The 27,791-nt window shown below is 38.6% G+C and overlaps 2 protein-coding genes across 3 annotated transcripts in view; one reads left to right on the top strand and one right to left on the bottom strand.

The window, feature by feature from the left end:
* aven (apoptosis, caspase activation inhibitor) overlaps nucleotides 1-24,431 on the top strand; it is a 44,004-nt gene extending 19,573 nt beyond the window's left edge. Inside the window, exons 3-6 of one of the 2 annotated variants that reach the window (XM_039598693.1) lie at nucleotides 13,938-14,008; nucleotides 14,589-14,684; nucleotides 15,173-15,482; nucleotides 24,148-24,431. In XM_039598693.1, coding sequence (XP_039454627.1) covers nucleotides 13,938-14,008; nucleotides 14,589-14,684; nucleotides 15,173-15,482; nucleotides 24,148-24,182 — 512 coding nt within the window. In that variant the 3' untranslated portion in view covers nucleotides 24,183-24,431. Of the gene's footprint in view, nucleotides 1-13,937; nucleotides 14,009-14,588; nucleotides 14,685-15,172; nucleotides 15,483-17,460; nucleotides 19,906-24,147 lie in introns of those variants that run through there. The other variant, XM_031746118.2, reaches the window with a different exon arrangement.
* The window catches only part of ryr3 (ryanodine receptor 3), a 116,391-nt gene continuing 106,845 nt past the window's right edge, over nucleotides 18,246-27,791 (bottom strand). Inside the window, exons 95-107 of the mRNA XM_039598692.1 lie at nucleotides 27,688-27,774; nucleotides 27,108-27,308; nucleotides 26,898-27,028; nucleotides 26,350-26,392; nucleotides 25,404-25,531; nucleotides 25,036-25,096; nucleotides 24,802-24,948; nucleotides 23,529-23,663; nucleotides 22,821-22,977; nucleotides 22,653-22,717; nucleotides 21,601-21,701; nucleotides 21,474-21,525; nucleotides 18,246-19,094 (exon numbers count right to left, since the gene is read on the bottom strand). Of these exons, the coding sequence (XP_039454626.1) occupies nucleotides 18,999-19,094; nucleotides 21,474-21,525; nucleotides 21,601-21,701; nucleotides 22,653-22,717; nucleotides 22,821-22,977; nucleotides 23,529-23,663; nucleotides 24,802-24,948; nucleotides 25,036-25,096; nucleotides 25,404-25,531; nucleotides 26,350-26,392; nucleotides 26,898-27,028; nucleotides 27,108-27,308; nucleotides 27,688-27,774 (1,404 nt within the window). The 3' untranslated portion in view covers nucleotides 18,246-18,998. The remainder of the gene's footprint in view (nucleotides 19,095-21,473; nucleotides 21,526-21,600; nucleotides 21,702-22,652; nucleotides 22,718-22,820; nucleotides 22,978-23,528; nucleotides 23,664-24,801; nucleotides 24,949-25,035; nucleotides 25,097-25,403; nucleotides 25,532-26,349; nucleotides 26,393-26,897; nucleotides 27,029-27,107; nucleotides 27,309-27,687; nucleotides 27,775-27,791) is intronic.

Genomic DNA, 27,791 nt, shown 5'->3' on the forward strand with positions numbered 1-27,791 from the left:
GCAAATTAGTCATTTAATGGTGCGATTCTCTGTTTCAATTAAAGATAATTGCTTGGTGTGCTTCACACCTCCCACACTGTGTTGCTTATCTTGTGGTAAATAACAAGAGCGGCGGTGATAATATTTGGCATATAAAGCTTTCCATTAGATGCATAGCTTCCAAACATGTCTGGTTGTTTGGAAGCTATGCATTTTTACATTTAATGTCAGCTCAACCCGCTCATTAGCTGTGGCCAACCAACTGTTGCATTTGTTACCTGTCAAATTGTTTGTTGTTCAAGCAAAAACCAATCTGTGTGCAACCAGTTCTCTGGCAGCAAACATCAGATACAACTGCTTAGTTCAGATGTTGTCTTCCCCCAGTGTGAATAATGTATAAAACAAAATTATGCTATGAGTCATTTTATAAATGAGCTTTCTAAATACTACCCCCTAAGGAAAACTTATTGCTCTCATTTCTCTGAAGTCCTTAAGAGCTGACCTTTGCATAGGAATCTCAGTCTGAAATGGAGGTAACAAGAACAAGATGCTCTTTAATGTAGAGTAGTAGTAGTTAAATGGTATGGTTAATATATTAAACATATTTTTACTACACAGGTTATTCTTGTAATAAATCATCAGAAAGATAAAAAAGTAAAAGTTGTTTACTTGGCTACTAATTAATTGATTCTGACCTCCTCACCTTTCTGTGACCACCTGGTCGTATTGTGCCATGCGGGTGTGTAGATAGAGACGTCAATAACTAATGCATTTATACTAATGCATGACGAGCTACAATCAATCAATATGAAATGGTTTTTCACCGCTGCACTGAATAGACTTTGACCTCTTAATTGATATCTACCTATAATGGTCTTCAGTGGAAGATGTTTAGCAGTGCAGCATGTATGACTGTGGCTTTTGTTAATGTGAGGCTTTTCTCGTGTGATGTTACCTTCCTGTAGAGCTGGTCTCTCAAGGTCTTGATTTCCATGATGAAACCACTCTGCATGTGTAATCCGAGAGGCCTTGATCTCCTCCAAGTTTTTGATTTGATCACTTCTGAATAAAGCGGTTGAGGCCAAAATTATTATTGAAGCTCAAGGTTTTGAATGTTTTAATACGGAATAACCTGGAAACATGGCTGTTTAAGTTGAATCCCTTAGCGGTGAAGTAATAGAACTAAATTGTCGCAAAGTCCAGTTGTGCTAATGTAATCATGTATTTAAGAACCAGACACTGCCCTGGTAAGCTTCAAAGTATTTAACCAGCAATGTGTGCTTGCACTTCTAATTAACTAATAATGATAAACATACTCTGGTTGTGTGTTGGTAGGTACTAGCCAGAGCACTGCAGTCTTGTACAGTATTTTCTTCAGGAGGCATTCAACAGCTGGCAATGTTGGCCTTTTAGCTTAGCTCCTGCAAAGAAGAAGAAGGCAGAGAAGTCTTTATTTGCAAACTTTTATCCAAAGAAATGAGAACTGTAAGCACTTTTTTTGTTGTTGTAATATTATTGATGATTTTTCTCCTTGCTTGTGGCAAATTCTCATGTCGCTGCACTGTTAAAGGCAGCTTTTCAACCAAGCAGCATTTTACTTATGGGTGTGTCTTTGCTGTCTGACTATACCCTGTTTGCTTTTTTTGGATGAGTGCATGCAGGTGAATCTCTATAGCTTATGCATCTGTTAGGTCCCTCTGTGTTGCCAAAGACGTATACAAAAGGGCACCAAGGTGTGACTGCAGATAGATTGGCTAGTAGAATTATTTGCTGAATCATTACAATTTTGACAAAATGTAATCTTTGTTTTTTCGCCTTAGTGTGACCAAGTGTAGACACTACGCTGTAGGAGAACACTAAACTACAAATACATGACTTGGATATTCCCACTAGACTGAAAACTAGTTTAATAAAAGCACCACAGCTGCCTCTGTGCAAGTCCGCAAGGGAACATAACCCTGACCTAATAATGCAGACACATTCTTGTTGAAACCAAATCAAGAGTGATGCACCACTGAATAGAGGTTGGGCAAAATATTGATACCCAGCATATTGTATTGTTTTCTTCTGACCCCAAATATCAATATTTTTATTGAAGCCTCAGGCACTCTGAATGGATCCCCCTGCAAATTTAAAAAGGTGACTTGTAGTCACTGTTTCCTACTAAGGAACTCGCAAAAAATGGCAGATAAGAGAGGAAAGCAAATCAGGGAGCTAATTAACTAATAATGATGAACATACTCTGACACCACATGGCAGTGATTTAAAACATAATTGTTACTGATTTAAAAAAAAAACCAAACGTCATAAAACACACCAAACCTCTTTTCACTGCAGCAGCAGCTTTGTCAGTGAACAGAAATCTTTCGTGTTGTGTCTTTGTGCATTACAATGAATGAGTCTACTCACTGTGTTTAAGTGCATCTTTACAGAGTGCAGGTGGTGGTGTGTGTTTTGTGTCAGTGAGACTGCAGCATCATGATTCAGTCACACACGGACAGTTTTGATGACTTTACTACAAGAAAGGAGGAACTTGGGATTTCTGAGGCGAATATATCAACTGGTGTGGCTGCTCTGGACATCTTGTTTGGATTTAAGAACTGCGGCGGCTGTCACATTTCATCCGCTCAAGCCTTCAAAGGATTGAAACATTTGTGCTTTCTGGCAGTTTAGTCTTTATTTAAGGCAGTCCACGGGTCTTTATTTAGCTGCTAGTGGGTGTATTATTCTTATCTTCTCTGACCCTCAGACTGTCTTTTTTTATATATATATGTATGTAAAAACAGAAGAAACGCCAGTAATGCTGTGCCTGTGAGGAAAAGCTTAATATTTTAGAACTGAACTAAACAAAAAGATGTATCAGTTTGTGGTGCTTACTAGAGCAGGGCGATATGACCAAAAATATTTATCACGATATACATTTGAAAATTTGCGATAACGATATAACTGACGATATAATTGACACTAGACAAAATACTTTACAACTCCACAACTTTATTAGTGCAAAAAACCCCATCAATGTATTTTCACTTAAACAAGCAGCTGTTTTTTATGTGCATTAAAGTTATATAAAAATTTAACAGTGCAAATGCAAATTCCTTGCTGACAGTTTAACCGAAAGGCATTTCCAGTGGAAATTGGCCGACATATCCTCAGCATAACCATGTATAATATCCACAAAACTTAAAAAGAGGTTATACACACACAATACAGTAATATTATGTTGAAGCACAGTACGTATCACTCCGCGAGGCTCCTGCCTACGATAGCCGTAATGCTCCGACAATCCATCAGGCGGTGCGGCTTCGTAGCTTAGCAAAGTCGTACTAAAACATTTGACAGATTTTCGAGCGCCGTGTACCACATAAAATCGTTTCGAGGTCAGTAAACACAACCAGAATTCATACATAAGGCACACGGGATTATAAGGGGCACCGTCGATTTTCAGAAAAATCAAATGATTGATTTTAAGTGTGCCGGTAATAACGATGGCCCGCTAGCATGCGCTACCAAAAATAGTGCTTTGTTGTGTATCTGACGGACGAAAGCTAAACCAGTTCCACACCACTGAAGTTGCAGCATTTTTACAAACCAGTTCTGGTTCATCCGTTTCATTTAACGATCCACTTTCGCTCTTCTCATTCTGCGTCGCCGCCATGTGCGTATGTAAACATAGGCACTGCGCATGCGCGTTTTACCCATATTCTATCGCGATATTTCATTTTCCTATCATTGCCCAAAATTACACCGGTATTACCGTGAACGGTATGATATGGCCCAGCCCTAGTGCTTACAGATCTCTTTCTCAGGGTTTTGTTCATTTCATTTAATTTCCTGTGATTTATTTAGATTCTTATTGACAGCTGATTAACACACCTAAAATATTATCTGATGAACCTGATAAATCATTTGCTTGTTTATGATAACCGGACAATTTTTTGCACAGCTTTTGTTTTTTATTATTGGTCTTGGTGAGGCTCTGTGGCTCTTTATGCATTTTGAACTAATTTCAGCCTTTGAAATCAGTTCTAGCAGTGCACCCAGCTGAGTGGGATTAGTGTATAAGTAGAACAAACCTTGTTACAGGAACATTTTGTATTGCTTTGTTTTGCAATACAATACTACCGTTTTTAACACATCCGGGGGCTCTAAAGACATTCCCTGGCCAGTTTGAATCAGAATCACAGCTACCAAAGACATGACGCATGGTGCTTTTTTTTTTTTTATCAACAATGGAAAAAAGTGAATGGAAGTTAATTAAGTTGTGGTTAAAAAGAACAAACTCTCAGAGTGGAAGCAAATTAAAGAGCTAATTTGTCACATTACTGAAGCTGAGTAAAAAGGATAAAATGTAAACCCCTCCTAAACACCAAAAAACAGTGAATAAGTACAGCCTTTGCAGCCTTTGTTCAGTATTTTTCTTAAGTTAGCAGATCTTGTGTAATAATGATAACAGCATGGTTGGATGATTGAATAAACTAAACATATTGGCTATTGATGTTTGGTCTCTGGTTCGGGTGTACTGTTGCACCCAGCTATTCTTCAAGCAGTATTGAAGTTGAAGTTATGGCTTTGGAAACGTGTTGGCTGCATCGGTAGGGCGGAATTTTTACTTTCAGGGTGAAAGTTCTTCAATCCGATTTCACCTGTCTCACTAGTACCTACTCGATTTTTAGATTTTTTTTTGCATTAGGTGGTAATACCTGGTACCACGTGCTTTTCTTTAGTACCACCTGAGCCAGGGTTCCAAGAGATCTGTGTCGATCCGAAAATGTGACGTCTACAGACTGCATGCCACAGATTGGCCAGTCCATGGCATCGCTCAATGAGTCATAAGAACGTCTCCTTCACAGAAATCACATGAGGGAAATGGCTGCACACAAACAACACTGGTCCAACGATGAGGTGCAAATGCTTACCACCGGTTTAGCTGCAGGTATACCATCATTTCAATGTCGTCCAATGTGCAGGATTTGTGTCGCATCCAAATGACATCATGAGACTTTTGGCCATGTTGCTATAATGACGCCAAGCACGCTGAGGTGGTCTTCAGTTGTAATGGAAAATGATCCAAACCATCAATAGAGTTGAGCTGAGTAGGTACAAGTGGAAGAGTGGCACTAGTGACCTTCATCAACCCTTTGCCAACTTCACATTTTACTCTTGTGACTGGTGGTTGGCAGATTGTCACCGACTGGTCTCTAAGCTTGCTCAGCTGGTGCCTAATTCAGCACCACTGCTGAATGGAGCTATAAGCTAGGGCCTCATTCCTTGCCATTGCACTGAGTTTGAGTTGAGAGTTGTTGTGCAATAGAACATGTAGAAGTTTTCACTTCTGTGTCCAACATTTTTGCCCTGAGCTATCTACTGCATTTTATGAGTTATTCTCTGATTCCACCACACTTTTCCCCCTTGTTTGTTCATTTTTAAACTGTGAGCTTTGCCTTCCTGATTGTTTTGCTTGCCAATTTTGGCTGTGTACAGATGTTGGAATGTCCGTGTAAGGCTGGAAAATTTTAACTTTGTGCCAAACCCTAGATACAACTGTTACCATGGGCAACTATCATGATATTGTGACATGATGTTTTTTCCCACTTCTGCTACAGAAGTAATGATTCACCTCTGTGGCAGGATATAATTTGTCATGTTGCATTATACGGTAAGCCTACCCTCACTGATATCTGTGGACAAAATGATAAAATACCTGCCACTGAACATTATGACCTTCATGGAAGATAATGTATTGCTAAGTGGATGTTTTATCAGAGTGTACTTTTTTTCCCTTGTTTTTAGCACAACTTCACCAATTTCCCAAAGCGCATGAAGGACAAAAGTGCTATATTAGAGTTACTGAAATGATCCGTCTTTCCTAAAAAGGAGTTTTTCTTTACAGGTTATAAAACCTACTCAATCTCCTCAAATACAACTACAACGTCATGCAAGCATGTGAATGTATAGAGTGGTTGTGAGACTGAAATGTCCTACAGGAGAACAACGCTGTGTGTTCTCCAACTGCATCCACATTTTATAAAAATATGGGGGGAAAAAAAACGCACTTACTGTTACCTAATAACATCCATGAAAGAAAGTGATGGGATAATTAAACTAGATTCACATCAAATGCTAAATGTGATTGATGAGTTTTGCAGAGAAGTGCTCGAGCTTGAGCCTCTTACCTCCAAACAAGCCGCATGCCAAAGAAAATACATGCCTAATGAGAAGGAAGCCTCGAGTGGATTGGAGCTCTTCTGATATGACTTTGACATAAACACAGCCTCACACAATAACCATTAAAAGTTAAGAGTAAATAGCTTCGGCCCTCTTTATTGTCTCGCCTGGTTTGCTCGGGATTTTAATTGCAATTAGCGCAGACAGTGATTTATCGACGCGTAGTTGGGTTTCAGCGCCATGTCATGTTGGGCTAATTGGTTTGGTTAAAAAGGCGTGACAGGGAGCATGCTGGAGGTGCTGGGGCTCTCAGAAAGACAATCAGCTTCACACATCGCAAATTGGAGTTTCTCCAAACGGCATTTCCTGCACATTTTCTGAAATCTGTGCATCTTATTTTCTCCCTTCTAGACGTCATTTTTTCCTCTTCCTTCAGCCCTTTTCTCTCATTTCTTTACTTAGATTTCCCATTCTGTCTGTCTCCCTTAGCACTGTCAAAGACATATCAGATGGGATTTGTCACTGTTATAATAATAACAACACTCAGTTGCTCTTAAGTTTTTTATGAGCTGCATTGCTTTATCTCCTCTCTTATCAAGTGAGGATCTGCCACGACAGCCAGTTTAAAAGAGAAGTAATCATTCACTGATCACACACCATTACTCTCGCAGCAAATGGAGGCAGAAGGGCGAGCAGGGAATGTGTGTATTCCTCTTCCAGTCACATAAAATGTTAACATTTCACTGCAAGTGTTAGTGGAGACTGAACAGTGGTACCGCATCTCCTTACATATCCCTCCTGTCACTGCTCCAGCAAGGAAGAGTAATCAAGGTTAAGGCCAGACCGCAGTTTTATATAGTGAATAGATTTTGGTTGGTGAAGAGGACTATATACATAAGGTGTGGTCCTGTTAACAAGGGTGTGAGTGTTTGCGTGTCATCTGGTACAACAACCTTGGCTTGCTTAGGCAGATGAGGTAACATCTGGAGGGCCCCACAGAAATCAATACAAGCCAGGACATTTGTGGGATTATGATTGTATTCAGCTGGCAACGGGTAGAAGAGAAATTGATTATCCCTTAATGCTAGAGCATGTTTTATATGGCTAGTTTGATGATTATCTGTATCTGTGATATTAGTAGCAAGTACTTGGTAACCAGCTACAGAGGATCTGTACAGGTTTCGCCATGAAAATATCTTTCAAGTCAGTTCCTCTCGCACTTCTTCTTGGGGTACCCAGTCTCGGGTCGGGGTGATGATGATATCTCCCCTCTTATTTGTCGTCCTGGCTCCCCCTTGACATAGCATGTGTATTGTACCTCATCAATAAGGGAAGAACTTAATTTATGTTGTAACACCGAGTACACTACTAGTCGTTTCGTCGTATAGAAGATTCCATAGGTCCCTCATCCTATTTTTCTTGATCTTTTTCTTGATCGAATAGCATTTTTAATTTATGTTTGGATTATTTTTTTCTTTAGTTATTCATACTTAATACTAACATTTTTTTACCTCCATTAAAAATGTGAATTATATGTCTCACAAAACCAACCACAGTAACCTTGAACATAAAAAAAACACAAGTTAAAAGTTCTGTCCCAGTTTAACAGGGATCATGGAAATGTCTTCAAATAGTTTGTTTTGCTTAGGCTGTGTGTATCAAGAATATACTTAATATAAAACCATATAAAAGAGAATAAAGAAACAGACTGATTGGAGAAGCTACAACCTAAGTGAGTAAAGAAATACATTTCAAAGTCCTAAAACACCACTCTCTGATATGACTGTTAGGTTAGAAAAGCTGCAGTCTTGTTACAGTTTATACACATTTCCTCAATCCCTCATTGTGCTTATAACCAGGTGACAGAGAACCAGCGTAGCCTATCCTTATCATGACTGTACCAAAGCTCGACTGTCGCACTGAGCATATCTCAGGAGATGGGTGAAGATGAACAGCGGTGAGGTGAAAGCAGAGTGGCGTTGAGTGGAGCAGGAAAAGAGCAGAGCGGAACAGAAAGGCAGGAGCTAAGCCAACGACAGCGAACAACACATCCCAGATATAAAAGATGAGAGTGGGCCATAGATAGCTCAGCAAAGCCGGGGTTGCAAGCAGAAAACCTCATTTGTTAAAATGGGGTTCAGCCAGCAAGATGTCAAGAGACAGGATACCACATTATACAAAAAGTTACACAATGCCAGCCAAGCCACTTAGCACACGGTATGAGTGAAGCAGTGTTTATTCTCTGAGAATAACTCACCGAGGTTTACTGGCCAGACTTACGCTCTTAGACAATCATTTGAACTTTGAATTGATCTTTTATCATTTGTGTATAGTGAGGGTATATGTGCTGACATGGGTTAGGTTCATGGCATTTAACAGAATTTCCACACAGTATGAAGAAAAGGTACCAAAGTTAAATTTATCTTTCACCGATTAAATATAACACAGTAAAACATATCTGGAAAAATAAAACATTGAAAATTACTAAAAATGTCCTGCAGCTCATGTAATATTTACTCTTGGTTCCCAACAATCACATAGCTATACTTAAATAAAAAAAAAAAAAAAAAAATTTAATGTAACCGTAGACCTCCAAATCATGTCGCCCACACGTAAGTAGTACCACAGTTCAAACAGAAGAAAGTATTAACAGTTTTCATACCGTAATAATAGTAGTTATTAATTTTTTTTAAAGAAGAATAACTGTAAATACATAAATAAATAAAAGTGTTGTCAATATCTTACACAATCAAAAATAACAACCAGATTTATACAAATCTACTGGGTTTGCTTTAGAGGACGGACAATTTCCACACCTCTACTTTCATAAATGAATCTCATTTACAGATTAGAAGAAAGCAGAAATCTGATAGAAAAGTGTTACATTAAAGCTAATTCATTTTGCCTAAGTTAAGTTTTTAAAATCCTTAAAGCTGTTTAAAAAACAAAAAGAAACAAAAATCTCACATGGACATTTATAAAACATAACAAACAAAAAGTAGCTAAAGCTAAATCAAGCCAGAGCTCAGAGCTAGCGACCAACCGGCAGCCTCGGGATCAGCAAACAATCAAAACTATTATGAGGAAAATCATTTATTAATTAAGAGTGTAAAAGGAAAAAAAAAGGTAGACATTCTAATAAACATACTGGTAAATGAGCTAACTTATTGCAGTTTGGGGGAAAGTAAAGTTTAATAATATATTTTAATATGAAAATAACATTTTAAATTCAGGAAAAAGTTTATTTTTGTTTGTATATGTTACACTTATTAGAAAGAAAATCTACACAGGCAGGGGAGAAAAAAAGGAAACTGGCCTACAAAATTGCAATCAGTGCATCTCTGTAAGTAGCTTTTAGAGTGAACAGCAACATATAGTTTTGGTATATTACTTTAGTTGTTTAATCTGAAAAGAAAATTAAATTAAAAAAAAAAAGCTTCATGAAGTTTGGTTGATCAGAAATACTTTATGTCCGTCTGGAACCTGAAAGGTCCTTTTCCTCTCTGAAAACGTCAAAACTCAAACCGTTTAAGGCACTGAGTTTGAGAAACAGTTCATTAAATGACTAAATGTTTCCTATTTGTGGATTTTCACTTCTGAAAATACTAAAAAGGCAAAATAATTAATTGACTAATCAATAATTAAGCTCACTGTGGCAGCTTTAGTACAGCTAAACATTTTCAAATGAAGCCTAGATATTATTGTTATATGTGAACTAAATTATCGTACCAGTATTTAGTAAAATACCAGCCATGTTTTTCACACTGCTGGGTGACGCATCTGAGGCGGCACATTCCCTGTAGATGTTAGACTCTACTCTGAAAACAGCATCAGGGTACTGAAGTCGAGCAGAAATGAAAAGTCTGCCTTTTTCATTCTCTTCGTTGTCTCACTTCTATGTCCTCCTCCTCCTCTCTTTTTGTGTCTTATGGAGGTTTGACAGAGGTTTCTCTCATCCCTGCTGGCAGCTGTTGCCATGGTTGTATCAGTGCCTCTGAATTACATGCAATGATATTTCCATGGACACAGATCAGGAGGACACTGGGCTTTGAGATGTAGGAGGGAGGCAGCTTACCACTGTCAGCAGATCTCTGTGTTGGACTGAAGGAGACTGAGTGAATGGGATGTTAAACAGAGAGGAGTAGGAAACAGAAAAAGAGGGAGAGTGCTAACCAGGGACAGTTTTACGTTTTAGGACAAATTTAGCTTTTCAGTTCACCTAAATTGAGTTTATGCAACAGCCACCTGAAGGTATGGTGTGGTCTCCACAATAATATAGAGAAACCCAAAGAGCTGCACTTGGCAAAAGTGGAAAGGTAGAGCTCCCTTTTAACAGGAAGAAGCCTTCAGCAGATCCGAGCTCAGGGAGCAGCAGCCATTTCTATGGTGCATTTAGCAGAATAGCATCACAGCTGAGCACATGGTGGGGATGGATATTTTCAACTGAAACTACAAGCTTATATGTGTATATATCACACACACACATACATACTTAAATGACACTGGGTAATATAACAATGCCAAAAATTTTAGACTCCTTAAATTTTTACTGGCATCAGCCCTAAAAACCCTGATGAAAACCTTAAATGATAGGAAAACATTAAATAATGGGAAATATAAACAGCAGAAGATCACCTCTAGTTAAAAATAATCCTCAGATCTGTCTGAATTTTAGCTCATAAAGGATTTATTTCTGCAATTTGGTACATTCTAACATTAGAGTAGATACCATTGCCTCATGGCGGCCTTGCTGGTAAATAACTGATTATGTATAAATTGCTATAATTAACTTAATACCAGATCAGTTGTGGTGGCACAGAGACTCAAAGGTAGAAGACACATAAAACAAAGTTCTTCAATGGCATGGCGAGGTGACATAGCTTTATATTAAAGGGTCAATAGACCTCCTGTGTAGTTAGGTGAAGAGTACTTTAAAAAAAATATAAATAGAAATGATGTAATTAATAGATAGTTTAGCAAAGCTCATTTGAGTTTCAGCTCACAGCTTGGTGATTAAATTCTGGCAGCTGTTTCTTGATCTTATCACTGAGCAATGGTTCCCTCTGATTTAGCAGAATATTGTTAGCAAATGATCTTTGATCTGTTTAAGATGCCAGCAGTGATGTGGTTCGATTTCTCGTCTACCAAATCCCGGTCTTATTTTCTCACGGTTTCCCAGTGAAGGGGAAAATCTTTGTCCCAACATAAAGGTACTCTCAAACGGCCGTCACGTAAAGCTGACATTCCCATTCCTTTCTTTTAATCCATCTCCTTCACTGTCATTGTAACCTCAGTAATGCTCCTTTTCATAACTCATCTTTCTTCTCCCTGTTTGACAGCAGGGACTCAGCCTGAAGATAAAAAGCCGTCCTGCATTTTCTCCTTCTTGACCTCCTTTTGCTTCTTGAACAACAAATCACTGACAACTGCAGATGGTGCTAATGGTCACACCTGAAGGCAGAGTGTCCGTAACACAATATGCAGAGGGCAGAATAACAAAGTGAGAGGCTGCATCTGACTGCAGCTCTTCTGTCAGATCTCCCACTGACTGTCCATCTGTGTGTGGCAGACTGACCACAGTCTGGGTACTTGAGGCCAACATCACCTGATTCGTTTTCAATATCATTCTTTTGTGGTCAACTGATGATTATTGATGATATGTATATAATTTTTAAATTTTTTTTAGAAGTTGCTGAAAACGTCCTGGATCCCAGGGTTGCCTGATTTATCTGTCAATGATTTCAGACGATTTACAAAATTATGATTTACTATTTCATAACTACACAGATTAAAAATATTGTAAAGGAAAGGTCCTGAGTGGCCATAATGCAAGACAGACCCTACTCTTAAGAGCTGTTCTCAGATGCTTTTTACTTAATTAGACATAGGTGTAAAAAAATCAAAACAAAATTACAAATAATTTATATTCTTAGTTTTTCTATTTGTTAAGTGTGTAAAAATTGTCATCACAATTGCGTTTTGAGGCTTGGATGGTGTTTATTGAAACTTTAGTCTTGTGGACCACAGTCTACAAGGCTGCATGGCAGCTGCTTTCAAAAAGTTCTGTTTTTATTGTAATACCTAGAATATACCTATTGTTAAATCTTGTCTCCAGTGACAGAGCCCAGTGGCCATAAAATGATACTTAAAACGAGCTAAAAAAACTAAACTAAAACTAAACATTTTCAAAGAATAAAAACTAAACTAAAAGAAGCAAACTTACTTACTGCAACTTACTGCAATTGAAATTTCAAAATAAGTTAAAGAAATAAAAATAGAAATAAATTAGAAAATACAAAACCTTAATCATTATTTAACAGATGGCTAATATGGATAATTGCTAATAATTAAACAGCTAATGTTAAGGTGTACAACATTTATGATTGTTTAATACTTAAATACTTTTGTTGTTGAAATGGAGCTTTACTGACCTCAGTTTTTTATAAAGCCCTGGCTTTCAGGCTAAGATGCTTTGCCAAGCTTGTTGTGCTGCTGTTCATGTGTTCAGCTGCTAGTGGTGGGAGGGGCTTAAAGCATGCCTGTCTGATTCCTTTTCCTCCTTTTACTGTTTATGCTAAGCTGGCTGATTGTATCCTGGTTGCAGTGCTTTTAAATGGACAATTTAAGGTAAAAAAGTTGCGTACACAGGAGCCTGCCAGTTTGTGCTTTTGCATGAAGCCTTTTTTTGCTAGCAATCAAGCATATTTTAGTCTGTCATCCAGTTCATTTTCTTAGCCAGTATGTAAACTTAAAAAGGTAAAAGCAGAAAAAATATAAACTGTTCTGTTATACCACACCCCCCTCAGCATTCAGCCTGTCCCTGATATCTTCTCTGAATAATTATGTGTATAATAAATGAGACAGAACTCTCTCCAAGACCTCTCTCGGTCATTTTTAACACTGAAAGCTCTAGCAGCTGTCTAACCTTGAATTTTCTTTTGAGTGGAAGAAACTTAAACTAGATTTCTTTATACCCTCTGGAGTTTTTTTTAACTTTATTTTTTGATGGTTTTAGCACTTTTTTCATTGCTTAATTGATGTGTCCTAGTTCTGCTAAGTCTTGCGTTATCTCAGATGAGCTGTTACTTTTAGGTTATCCCCACATTCTTTACTTCACAAAGGAAGGATGAAAATGTGGGATTTAAGAATATTCAGATTTCAGTTTGAATAAAGAAAGCCTTCCATTATGTAATCTAAAAATACCTACAAGCGACCTGTTATTCCAGCAAAATGACATCCTCCTGGAACATTGTGGAAATAATCACATGCAAAAATGAGGAGCTGTAAGAGTGGTGCTTCACATCTGACATGTGTCCTTGTTGTTCTGGATGTTGTGTTTTGACTCGGTGTTCCTCGCGCGCTGTGCCCCACTCAAACAACACAAGTTTCATCTTGACGGTTTTCTCATTTGTTCATCTGCGTATCTGTCTGCTGAGTGTGTGGCACCACTGCTGTGCGCTTATTAATAATACATCCTCAGCGTCTTTGTAGTGACAAGAGCCCTCAGACCGGTAATGTTGCGAAAGCAGACCAGCTCTGCTTTAACGCTCAAACTGATCAAGAGTTTACACAAAGCTTTTGCCTTCCAAAGAAAAACATCGTAGACATTGTGGACGTGAAGGCCACTCGGTTGGTTTGCACAGGCTCTGCACAGGCAGGAGCTGTGTTTGTGTGAAAAAGTACTAAAGTGAATCTCTCTGTGAATTTTAGCTTTAACAGATAGTTTGGGGATTACACTGCTGTGGTCATAACGCCAAAACGTTTTGTTTCTGTGCATTGTTTTCTTACAGGGGATTCGTTCACGCATTTCCGGTTTGCAGAAGAAAAAGAATGGGAGATGGACCAGCTTGATATCAGTCAGGTAAAATTATATCTCCACCGCTCCTTTTTAAAATTGATTTATGGAGTTTTACGTCTTTAAAATACACAGCAGTTACAGTTATAAAGCTAAAAGTGCTCTTGCAGCTGTGTTTACTTTGGTCATAATATGATGGACGAACGAGAAATCCTGGTGACTGAGGTGACCCTGTTAGTTTTCTTGACTCGGAGTAGTAAAGTGGCAACTTGTTTGGATGATTGTCTTGTTTAGTCCTTCTAAACCAGCATCCTATAGGTTCACTGGAGCCAACTATTTGATCCTAAGCTTCATAATTCAGTGAACTGTGGTGAACAGATACTTGCTCTATTCCTACCTGTCCCCATCTAGGGTTGTGAACACACATTTAAGTCCAAAAGAATTCAAATGTAGTCACTTGAATATTCCGATTAAGATATCAGATTCATACTGTTGTTGTAGCACAGCGTTCATGTGCTTAATGTTGGACAAAAGAACAAGTTCATCCATTTACTATGAAGACTTTGAATCCGATAGTGCTCTCACTCACCTAAACTCTGTAGATACAAACATTTGTTTGCAGTCTGTGTTCTCATTTGTTCTCCAGATGGCAGGGATTGTTTTGGACCTCCCAGCTCTTACCCAGATTCTTCAAGAAGTGCCTTTGCATCAGAAACTTGACCTGGAGCCCGAGCTGATTCAGGCAAGTATCTCGCACAGTGTTAGCTGATGCCCAGCACACTGTGGTTGGGTGTTGTTCAGGAGAAAATACAAATTATGCAAGAAGGAAACACAGTTGCTTAGGTAAACTTTAACAACAAATATGTTTATACGGAGAAAATTAGGTTTTCTGTGTTCTGTGAACAAAAGATTTTATTTGCAAATCATTGCATTCATTTATTACAATTTTACACAGCATCTCAACTTTTTGGGATTTAGGGTTGCAAGATATGGCATAGAGGCATGTCAGGTTAAATTAAGTATATATTAAAAAAACTAAAACAATAGACTGACCTTTTTGTATTTATTGATACATGTCTGGTTACTTTCACCCAGTAGATTAATACACTGTGTTGATTACCTTCTGAGAAAAAAGAAAATATGGCTTCTGTATCTGTGTGTTTTTCTCAGAGACATTCATGACACAAGCAGTTTTTTGTTTTGTGTTTTTTACTTTACCTGATGTTTCAGGTCTCAGCACCAGCAGAGCTGCCCAGTATGACTCTAGCACCTAAACAGGAAGTGCCAAAAATGTCCAAATTCACACCTCCATCCGCATCTTCAAAAAGCCTCAGCATCAGCCAGAAAGTCCCCGTGGATGCAAACCCAGTGGGGGACTCAGGCTCGCAGCTTTCTTCCTCGGCTGCTGCTGCTGAGACTATGGTGGATGACGCTGATGAAGAGCTGGACAAGCTGCTCAACTTACAGAAACCAGTGTCAGGTGATGCAGGAAACCAGCCTGTCAGTGGTGCAGAAATGGAGAGCGCTGTTACAGAGAAGGGCAAGTATATTTAATGATAGTCTGTCCCTGCATGTTGAGTGATGTGGGATAGCCTGGGGAAAATATAGAAGATTAATGTCGCTCTTGAGTCTGTGGAGAATAGTAAGCTTCAGTTAGCTTAGTGTAAAGAAAGAAATTCATTAATAATATATACTGTATATTTACTTTGTCGTGCACAACATATATCTTTTTGACGGTTGCGTGAGATCATAATCTTTTAACTGGAAAGAATAAACAAAAAATGGCATGCTAGCAGTTTAACCTTAACAGTGGCCATTGTGAAACTTTGGCACCTAAAGATTCGACCAGACACTTTGAAGTACTGTATTTGGATAATGTTTCTTAATAGAGTTATTATATTTCGGATTTACTAGTTTTTGTTTTTATTTCATTTGATAATTTTTTTTTTTTTTTTAACCTGTCCCGTTTGGTACTTTTGCCATCAGAATTATTGTCTAAAGGCGAAGAAAGATGCCCAACGGATGGACCATCCCAGCCTTGCCGTAATGGTCCATTTGATTCACCTTTTATTGTTTATTTTATTTTCACTTGCTGAATATGGGACAGACTTGACTGGGGAAAGAAAGGGGAGAAAGAAAGAGGAAAGAAAAAAACAGCGGGAAGAGGGACGGGGAAAAGGGCAAAAACCAAAACCAACAGAATAAGCAGACAAAAAACATATATATCGATCACCTGGATCACCTGTTGAGAAAGAAAGAAGAAAGCAAGCAGAAGAAAACGAGAGTAATAAACAACATCACAATGATCTATGGGAATATGACAGTAAATACTAAATATTAAACATTATTGTGCAGTACGTAAGATCGACAGTGCACAGTGTGCTTTGAGGTAGGAGCCAAAAAGGGTGTAGTTTGTGTGTGATCACCTGTGTGTACACCTGTGAGCATGGACGCGCTTGTTTTGTTTAAAAGGTTCCTTCATGTAATGATAATTTGTTTTTTTAAATTCAGTTTAGTTTCAGCTAGTTTGCAGAGTGGATTTTTTTGTTTTTTTATTGTTGAAATTGTTTAGTTTTAGTTTAGGTTATTGGGTTCATTTTTTAGTCTTTTTAATTATTATTGTATGATTGTCCTGTGTCGTAGGCAACATTTGGGAAAATCGGTACAGGTATTACAAGAAAACTGCTTTTTGAAAGCATTTGACTCACCGACATCCAGAGTCTCAATAAGCACAGCCATCAATGCCTCATTCGGCAAGATGTTCTAAAATTTACCCAACTAAAAAACACTAAGGATCATTCCTACATATTTTTTATTGTATTTTAATTAGTTTTTTTCAATCCAAAATTGTAGTTTTACCTCTCAGCCGTAAAAGGGTTATTTGGTTATTGTTGTCACCCTGCCGGCCAGTCAGGCGACGTGGACACCCAAGCAAGTAAATAAAGTTTTTTTTTTTAAGTATTTAAAAAAAAAAAAAACCACTACAATTTTAGGATTTTTTTCACATAGTGTTAGATCACTATAATAACCTTGTTTTTCGAATAGAAAGCTACCCAGATGATGATAACTTCTGCCTTTTGTACTGACAAGAAAAAAAGAAGCCATTGTTACTTAGGGCAATGTTTAAAGCCTAATGCTAACGCTAAAAAAATTTGAAGAATAAGCAGGTTGGTCTTTACATATTGAAAAATATCCAGCTATTACTGCAAGAGCAGCAAATTAAGACATTTTCTTGAAAGCAAATTTTTCAGTTGCACTGAAAACTTACCGGCTCATAACTCTGAAACAGATTCATTCCACACAGAATTATTATTTTTAAACACTTCTAGTATGTTAAATATAATAATGTTACTGAGTTTTAGAGACGCTGGATAGCTGTTGATTTTCTGCTTTGCATGATTGCAATATTCACATGTGGTGTAATTAAAGCACAGATAATAAAGTTAAAATTACTTAGCAGAAGGTAAGTTTAGAGGAAAGACTAAAAATATGTCTCCCATCATGTTATTAATCTGCAGAATGTGAGGAAGTGAAGGATGTGACAGCAAAGCCGATAGAAGAGAAGAAGATGGAGGTGGTGAAGGACAAAGACATCGCACCTCCACAGTCTGTGCCCAGCAAACAGGAAATGACCGAGGAGGACCTGGAGGACTGGCTCGACAGCATGATCTCCTGACACGCAGGGAACTTGGTCATGGCAGTTCAATTGCTTCAACTTCCATCCTTGAAAAATTAAGTCCACCTGGAAGTTTATGATGCTTCCTTGTTTCACACGGACCTGCCCCCCCCCCCCCATGTTGTAAGAGAAGCAATGTGTTTTGTTTTGGAGGTGTAGAGGTTGGGACAGTACATCTCGAACATTTGTGAGAGTGTGTCAAAACGTTCCTGGAGCACACCCTGTTTCAGAGAGAGAATTCTCTGTTCCCTGTGAAAGTTTGACTCTGGAGTGTTTTGCTTCAGAGGAATGGTGACAGACGGGTAGTGAAAGAGGTCACAGACGACACATTTGGTTCACTGCGTCAGTTACTTTATTCATTTCCTCCCCCTCATCAAAAAAGAAATGCAGTTTACCAAAGCTACTACATACATACAAATGGCCAGACAAGAGCGGGTAACCAGTTTGTCGTCAGTAAATTCTCGAACCAAGTTTTGCTGTTTAATTGTCCGTTTGTTGTGGGGTTCCTCTGCTGTAGAAACAAGTGCAGGTGGGCAGGACACCACAGTTCAGGAACAAAACCAAACTAAGCAACATTTACACAAGGATCATCTAGATATTATACAACAAATATTTCTTTTTCTTTTCTTTTTTTTTTTAAATGTAAAAGCCACAAAACTAGCTTTACCTAAATTTGCTTATAGCTAATCAAGAACAGAGCACTGCTTGTGTTAGGAGGGACAAAAATGATATTTTTTTCTCTTTTGCATAGTTTTTTTTCCATAAGGCACATCGGCACTTGATAAACACCTAAAGTGAGAGTTGTCTCTGGTCCTGGAAGAACCATCATGTCATCAGAACGGTTTGAACCAGCTTTGAAAGGCAAATCAGGTCATTTCACTGGATGTTAACTAGATCATTACTAGCAGCACACATCCATTCACTTGTGGTTTGGGTAGGAAGTGACAGTAACATCCTGGCGGTAATCTAGAAATTGTGCATATTCAGACATTCAGTTGTCATGCTGTAACCCTTCACAATTATCTGATGTCTACAAACAACAAATTGTGCAGCAGGTTGGGGTTAAGCAAGTGAAAAAAGGCAATGTGAATCAGAATTAAAAGAATTATTTGCATAAAAGAGGCGTAGTGGCAGGAGACTATTTCAGTAACAACGAAGAACACGCAAACCCGAAATGTCCAATCGTCAGTTGTAAATCTTAGAGTCGTTATGTTTTGCGTTTGTGTCAGAATTCAGATTTTTTTTTTTTTCCTCTTTACATTTTTCGACACTATGACGGTGTGTGTTTTGGTAACAGGGTGAAGTCAAGTTCAGTGTCTTTTTTCCAGGTAGAAGCAAAGTGGAGATTGGGGTTCAGAGCAGCAGACGAGGCGGCCCGCTCTAACCCAGCTGGTCCTCATATTGCTTACGGAAGCAGTCTCCAGTGGGGAAGAAGTCCCAGCATCTCTCCTGGTACATCTTCCACACGTATGACTCCTGAAAAGGGAAAGGAATGGTTTAAAGGGGCAACGACTGCACATAGTTTTGGTTATACTCAGTCACAGTTAACGGTTTCGAGTAATATGGCGAGATCTTTTGTACTGTTCAGTCTTGCTGACCTCTGTCCTCAGAAAACTGTTAAGGCCAGATTTACCTACAATCTGCGTCAGCACAAAAACCTTTGGCTTTGAGAAGCTACTGTCGTGCTTTTACTAAAGAGGCGCAGAGTCACCTTTGCAAGTGAAAGATGTGGACACAGGTGTTTCTGTGGCTTGCGTTATTGCATGTATGCATGCCAACGTAGAAAAGAGCGCATCTTATTTTGAACTTGATGTGGTTGTGATAGTTGCCGCAAGGACTGTTCATTTATTTGAAATGAGAAGGGGAGAGTGGGAGAGACTGGGTGCGTATCTTGCACAGGTGGATACCTCAGAGCTCGGAGTGCAGTGCCAGAATTTCTCCTGGAACTCTGGGTCCCACATGAAATGGATTAACTAATAATCCCAATACAAGGCAGATGCATCTTGTTTTAGAGGGAGTGGAGCAGTTTTCAGTGTTTTAGGCTTGGCCACTTCTACACAGAGATCAATATATTATACAGACATCTCTGTTTGTCTTTTATCAACAGTGTGCACACCTTTTTTTTTAGACTCCTATATACTCCTACACACCATATTGAAGTATTAATATATTAAAGTGTGTTAGTTTGATTAATGTCTAAATGTTACGATATGTAATATTGACTATAGTAATTATCTACAGTGTCACACCGCATGCAGAAAATAAAAGCAATGTGCATTAAGCCACATGAACACACATCTAATTTGCCAATCACATGGCAATGACTCAGCAGACCGGTCAAGACAATTTCTGCTGCAATATTTCGATACTAGGTCAGAATTTAGCATAAACAACGTGAAAGTATCCACCCTGTCTCGTATCAGTGGGTCAGCCCGATGTTGATGGCGTAATAGTGTGGGAGATGTTTTCTTAACACACTTTGGGCCCCTTAAACCAACTAATTTTAACACCACAGCATGCCCGAGTATTAGCGTTGACCATGTCTGTCCCCCCCAATGTGTCACTGACCACAGTGTACTCATCTTCTAATGGCTGCTTCTAACAGCATATCATGCCATGTCTCAAAGTCATGTTGAACTGATTTCTTGAATGTAACAATGAGTCTAATGCACTGAAATGGCCTCTAATGTTATCAGGTCTCAATCTAATCCGGAACTGAGAATTTGAGATTCATATTATGGGCGTGTATCTGATGCTATCAAGTCAATATGGAACAAAATCTGTTGGCAAAGGAGGGTCCAACCTGGTACTATCAACGTGTACCTAATAAATAGTCTGTGTTCATTGTTATCACAGCAGATCAGCTGTTACGCAGATTCAATTTGTATACAGTAGAACGGGATCATGACGCAGCCCTCCTCTTATGAATCCTGTGCTCCACCTGAGTCTCAGACCTCAGGACCAAACACAGTCGCCAGTAATTTCTAGCAGAAGATTTCTCCCTTATATGAAAAACATTCAAAGTTTGTCTTATTTATTTTAAGAGAGGAACACGTGTAAAATCTGTGTTTATGTATTATTTTTGTTAGCACATTAGTCACTCGCTCATGCTCCCTCATCAGGTCTGTCTGTTCTTGACCCATGAATAGACTGACTACATTCTTGTTTATAAATTGGTGGCTTGTAAGCAGATTAGCCTCAGAACTTTTCCTTCCCGTCATTACGTTTTTGCAATTGCACTATCACGGTAATAGTAATAGTAATAGTAATGCTTAGTAAATCTGGCCCTTTGTGTCACAAATTTCAGATGGTCTGACTGCAAACAATAAAATTATTTTCCCTAAAACATAAATACTATGATGATATATGATATTGTGAAATAGTTCCATCCCATCTGCAGTGACTATATATCCCATCAGTGGACAGATTAAGGATGTAGCTCAACGGCATGTCAGTGATTACACTGTTTTTGTGACTTATTCACTCCTAGTAGCTGAATGCGATCCTTTGCAGCTTAAAGGAATAACAAGTGCAAGATTTCTATTTCTTTGCTAAATTTGTATCATAAGAAAAAGTACACAAACATCAAACAGAAAACCAAGTTGAATCTCAGGTGCACAACAATAACAACTTAATATCAGAAGTCAAAGAAAGCCCACGCGTTGCTTCTTTCTCCAGCAAAGCTGTACCTTGTGCAACATTTCAACCCACTTGATATGTTGCATAAGTAAACCTACTGAAGTCTGTAACATTCCAGTTTTTCCTTTTGTTCTTTTGAGATTTGTCACAGACGGCAGATTATGCATATAGTGTTTAAAATGACCAAATACTACAGACTGGTGTTCGCTCACATACCTGACCCGTATGCTCAGTCTCATCCTTGTTAATCAGATACATCAGGAAGAACCTGCACACAGGAGGCACAAGTGTTAAAGGGGGAAAACTTCAGTCACATTACGTTTGGTCATATTTCTGTACTTACAGGTAGTTGGCTAGGTTGTGTTCTTGTAAGGTGTGAGTTTCAAAGCCATGAGGCGTCCGGTCAAAGTAATCATTCCCAATTCCACAGATGAAACATTTGGTCTGGAAGACAAATGAGTGGGGATCGAAAATTAGTGATGACTGTCATCATCCTATTTGAACCTGCCAATTAGATTTCTGCTAATCAATTTTTTCTTGTGAAATATGTTAAGGAAAAAGAACATACAAATGAATAATAATTTGAATTATTGAAAGTTAAAATGGAAACAAATGCACAATAGATGCAAAACAAGAAAAAAGTTTGCCATACATTCTGGTCAAGTCACCTCATCAACATTTAAAAACAACAAGTCAACAAGTATTGACCAAAGTGTTGCACAACTGAGAGAATAAAACAATTGGAGCAATAAAACATTACATTACAAACAAATAGGAGAAAAAAATGTCTAAATTAATTATTGCCTGCAGTTATTTGTAATATTTATTCTCAGTTAATTTTATTTATTTGTGCCAGTTTTGTTCCTCTGCACAGTGTGGCTCACAGGAATACACAATTAATTAGACAATTAAGTTGGTCTGTGGCACAAGGGAATAAACTAACTAATGAAGAAAACACTCAAAAACAATTCGAGTTGGATTGACTGACTACAGGATTATTACATCACCAGCAGTGACCAGAGACCGTTTAAAGTCAATGATATTTGTCAACTTCACGCAATGATGGGTGAAATAATCACCGGTGATTCAAAGTCAAGTTAAACTTTTCTCTGTTTTTAGACAAACAACTGAACCACCAATGAGAGCACAGGATGCCGGTGATTTGAGTTATGACGGGGTTGTAAAAGCATTAGAGGACAAACAGGGATCAAAGGTCTGTTTGCGACCAACCATCAGCTAAAGAGCGATGGAGGCAAGTAAATCGCTTCCTGTGTTCATGCTCCTTAACTCACATAAAGCAGGAAGGGAATACTGTCACTTACTCAAGGATTTCCTTGGTCATCTGAAGCAAAACTATAGCTGGCAACAGATAGTTTGGTTAGAGCAGAGCCTTACCTCCATGTCCTCTTTCACCTGCTCCTGTTGGTCTCTCAGCTCACCAAAGGCATCAATGATTAAACCTGAAGAGAGGTGGAATGCTCTGTTAGAGGAGCATGAGAAGAAAACAAAGACCTGTGTGGTTTTTAAGTTAAACGCAGATAATGAGAAAGTAGTTTCACGTACCCTGAATGATGGCCAGCAGGATGACGATGACAAAGAAGAAGAAGGTGATGTCGAACAGGATGCGGTAGAGCTCGTATGGATCTCCAGCTGGGTCCTCTAACTCATCTCCAATACCTCCTCCAGCTCTCACACCCACGTACATGTGGAACATATAGCACTACAGAGAGGGGCGGAAACAGGCATTAAAGGAAGCTACACCTCATTCAGTGTTGGCTGGGAAGGACAAATGAAAGTGGAAACTTGTCTTTTTTCATTCTATATTTCAAACTACAAAACATGGCTGAAGACTGAGTGTCACTGGAGCTGCAGCTGGAAGTTCTGAGCCATCTATTAGAGTAAGGTTAAAAAAAAAAGGAGTCATCAAGGTCTACGTTTTACAAAAGATTATGAAAAACCATTTATAAGCTGTTACTCTACTTCCAGTATAAAGACTCTATTTAGAGAAACATTAACTAGGAAATAATTTATAAAAGATAAGAAAATACTGTCCAATAGACACCTTCTACCTTTGGACCCTGAACAAGGCTAAGAGGCTAACATGTTCAAGTCAACCATTCAAACTAAAAGCCTCAGGAATGGGTTTTTTTCAGCTCCAAATGTGTCCTTGCTGAGGAATGAAGTCTTTCATTTTCACTACCACAAAAGAAAGGTATTTTTCAATTTTCAGCCACTTTCACATGAATAGGCACCGGAGGTGGTCAGACATACCGTCATCATATCGTCGCACTTCATGTCGGGCTCGTCTTCATCCTCGCTCTTATTGTAAAACTTCCTGAAGAAGTTGAAGGCCACCACGGTGTAGAGATAGACGACCACAGCCAGCAAACCCACAGTCAGCACGAGCTGAAAGGAGAGGAGAGTCATTTTAATTGGATACATTTTATCTGAAATTCTTTTAATCTCAAGAGGCAACAATAGAGGAGACAGACTCGTCTCAGAGGCACAATTGGGGCCTTCTTTTTTTGTTTGACTGTAAATTTTGAGAGTAATTTTTGCAGTTTCTGTCAGAACTGTATTAAAGTGTCAATGCTACTGTGGGTTTGTTTTTTTGTTTTTTTCAAATAAAGTTCTGCACTAAAGTACTTGAGTACTTGCTTAGCTTTCATCAGTATTCAGACTTTCAAGACCTTCAGAAGTGCAAGACTGAAGGTTCTTGCCATCGCACATCATCTTTCCCCGTTGATGCTTTGCATATGTATACCATCTGTTTTATATACTGTCATTCAGTCCAACTGTCGAAACCGGTGGTTGAAAAGAAGCAAATTTTAACTCCAGTCTGACATATTTCAGAGTGTTAATAAGGTTGTGCCCTGTCTTCCTACATTAGACAAAGATGAAGCCCTAACAAGCCTTGGCAACTAAATGCCTGAGCTGATGAACAGACAGAATCAGACCATCATGTTCTGGAGAAGGCTTCGTTGAACATCAAGTAAAGAGACAAACAGCAACAATAAAAAAAAACAAAAAACTTTACACTGTCATCCATCTCTTTGCTCATTTAGCAGTTAGTTTTTAGGCACCTCCTGACAGCTTTTGGAGTCAGTAGGAATGGCTTATTCCTGAAAAATCCACATGAATGTTCCAACAACCACAAAATAAAAGCAAAATCTTGTGTCCTTAACTGTTTTATGTCTTTTTATTTATTTCTCATGACTGTTTATCTAATATTCCATGGACCAGATTTCTGAGCCATTCCTTGTTTGTATTATTTTCATGATCTGATTATATTTATATTCAGAATGAGTCACGATGCTAGTTCTTTCATCCTTGTTTGGTCTCCGTTATGTATCATAGACTCAGACAGAGATTGTTTGCTGACACAAATACATTTTATACCGTTTTGAAACTTTTTAAAGATGAGCCAAAAATGCATCAGAAACCATTTGTTTCACTGTTTGAGTTCAAGCGAGTAGAATGCTTGTATTGTGCGATTGTTGCTTTTCCTTGAACTCTGGCTCCCTCTGCTGGGAAAACTACTTGCCTGCTTGCCATTGTGAGTAACAGATGACAGGATGGTGCGAAGGGTCTTGAATCCCATGGCGATGTCCAGCAGATGAGCAGCAAAGAAGAAGTTGTTGAAGTGTCCAAAAATAGACATGGTGGTGTACCAGATGAGATACAGGAAAGACTGGAGGAGGAAAAGGTAAATATTGTTTTTATGAGGCTCTTTTTGAACATCACACTGATGGTAGATGTGATGTGGACTTAAACTCACATTGTCAGTCAAGACCACGCCCAGTTTCCAGATGTGGTACTTTGTATCAATGGAGCTCAGCCTGTTGATGACAAAGTGAAAGGTGGTTGTGTTTACATATATATTTAAACTCATCAACAAAAACTGAGTTTTTACTTGGTCAAGTCATGAGAATAGAGAAGTGACGGTTTTGTAGTTTCTGTGGCAGTTCTTACCAATGACCAGGTGCATCTCTTCAAAATTGTTCATCTCTAGTCAAGGAGAGTCTTAAAAACCCTCCTTGACTGTACTCTATTACAACATTGGAATCACTTAATGTAATATATAAATGTGTTTACTGCATGCACACCTCTGAAGGAGGAATAAGAAAACGGGAGGTGTGTTCTCACCAGGAGACCAGGGACGCTTCCTTCTCGACAGTTTCCACTGTGGGGTCAAAGTCCAAAGCGCTCTTATCTAGGCCTAAAAGCTCAGCAATGCGTTCTGCTCCATAGAGATCACCATATTTATTAATAACCTGCACATATAGAGGAGCACAGGAGAGAACAGGTGCATTAGTTAACTTTAGCTAGCAATGGGAAAAAAAAAAAAAAAAAAACAACTGACTGGCGTGCAACTGTATAGTATCTCATGTAATGCACAACTGCCACCAGAGGGTGGTGTTAACATAACTATAAGCTGTTCGCCAAACACCATTAGAGGCTCTTCCTACGCCTCCAGCTCCATATTTTATTCTTAATTTGTTTCGAGGGCAGCTTTGCATGATTCACAGTTCAAAACGATCTTTATTTATCTTATTTAAAAGTCAACATATACATAGTCATCTGACAGTGGGTGGGATGGGGAACAATCTTAGAATAACAGGCGAATAGCTCCCAACAAATAATGAACTGTATTTTTGCTTAAAGTGGCTTTCTATTACATAAAAAAGTCCAAAGTGTTTGAGAGTTTGTCTAGTATTTCAGTTTAGAGAAAGTGACACTAGTCACCCTCAAAACACAAGTACCCTCGGGGGAAAAGATTCAGCCAACTCCTCATTACTCATTAGATCTCTTCATATTTAGCCATTTGGTAATTTAGAAAAACAAATATGTGTTTTTTCCATATTCAGTGTGAGCTACATTAGACTACGACATTAGTCTAATCATGCTAAAGGGTCAAGCTTAGAATATAATACAGCCTGTCAACCAACTTCCCTGACACAGAAGATTAAGCCCAAACTAAAAAGAAAATAAAAAATTCATTCAAAACTAGCATGAAAAGGCTTTCAGTTTAAGAATAGGCTTAATCCCACCTTAATCCAGGAAAATGGTCATCTCATTCCTCCACACTCACCTTGCGCTTGATAAATTTGTCCCAGTAGTTGTTTGGGAAGGATCTGTAATGGAAAGTGAACAACAGAGACTCAGTTCACCTGTTGTAATATTGTCTAATATTTAACCCTAATATCAGATATTTAATGATCAGACAATTAACAAATGGAGACATAAATGAGAATCAGGAATCCATCTGGAATTGGTTTATTTATTAACCAATCAGAAGGTTAGTGGCTCAATCTCTGGCTCATCCAGTCCACGTGTTAAAGCATCCTCGGGCAAAATACTGAAAACCAAGTCGCACCCAATGCATTTATCGGAGTGGGAAAATTTAGATAAAGTGCTTGGGCATAGATAAAAGCCTGGTATGAATATTTGTGTGACTGGGTGAAGAAGACAGTAGAAAGCACTTTGTGTGCTCAAATTGAGTAGAAAAGTGCTATAAAGGTAACATTCTGCCCTTAATTTAACCAAATGTTATATTTATATAAAATTTATAATCCAGATATATCCAGATAATTTTAAAACAAAATCCAAACCACATTTTTAACAAGACCAGAAACTCACGGGGTGTTGATGACAAGTCGATCCCACTGGCCTTTGATATCATCGTCAGATGGCTGCTCAGTGATGTACAGCCCATCAAATTCAAGCTTTCTGGCAATTTCCTTCTCCCTCTTAAAAACCACCAAAGGAACCTAAAATCAAAACATTGGGACAGTAAGACTGCGTCTTTGAGAAAGTGACTATTTTCAGCCAAACAAAGGCATTCCCCACCTTCAGGCAGTAGTACCCGACCAGGCAGACGAGCGAGATGACGGTGTGGAATATAGCCAAGAAGCGCAGCGTTGGTAACATGTAGCCGGTGCTCTCCTGAAGCACAAACTCATCCATGTCAAAGAGCGTGTTCTCGTCATCTTCTTCGTCAGCACCCCAGCGGTTTTCACCTTCAGTTTCTTCATCAGTTTCACCAGTGACCTGAAGCGCAAAATATACCTCGTACACTCATATAATGAATATATTGGACCATTTTTACCAGATGTTTCCAGCTGTATCTTTGCATTTTGCCTTCTATGATCATTGGGAACTCCTCCACTGATATGAAGGTTTTCAGGAGTTATTGATTGATGTCTCTCTGCTACAACACACCACTAAACATGTTGCTGTTTTAAAGGCTGTCTAAACAGACTTTTTTTATGAGTGTTTTGATGACTTTTTTAGACTTCCTTGTTTTGTGTTTCTTATTTAAGTGGCAGCGCAATTTCACTTGTGATATTCATGTCATCTTTTGTCATTTTTCAGTTTTATGGAAATTCTGTGAAAATTTGTGCTCCACTTGGACTGACGCTTGAGTTACCTTGTAGAAGAGCAGAATGAAGTTGATGGCAAAACACACAAACAGGGCCAGGAAGCGGAGGTTATAGAAGTTACGAGCCAGGTAGTTCTGTGAGGAAAAAAGTT

Source organism: Oreochromis aureus, linkage group 15, assembly GCF_013358895.1.
Source record: "Oreochromis aureus strain Israel breed Guangdong linkage group 15, ZZ_aureus, whole genome shotgun sequence".
Taxonomy (NCBI): Eukaryota; Metazoa; Chordata; class Actinopteri; order Cichliformes; family Cichlidae; genus Oreochromis; species Oreochromis aureus.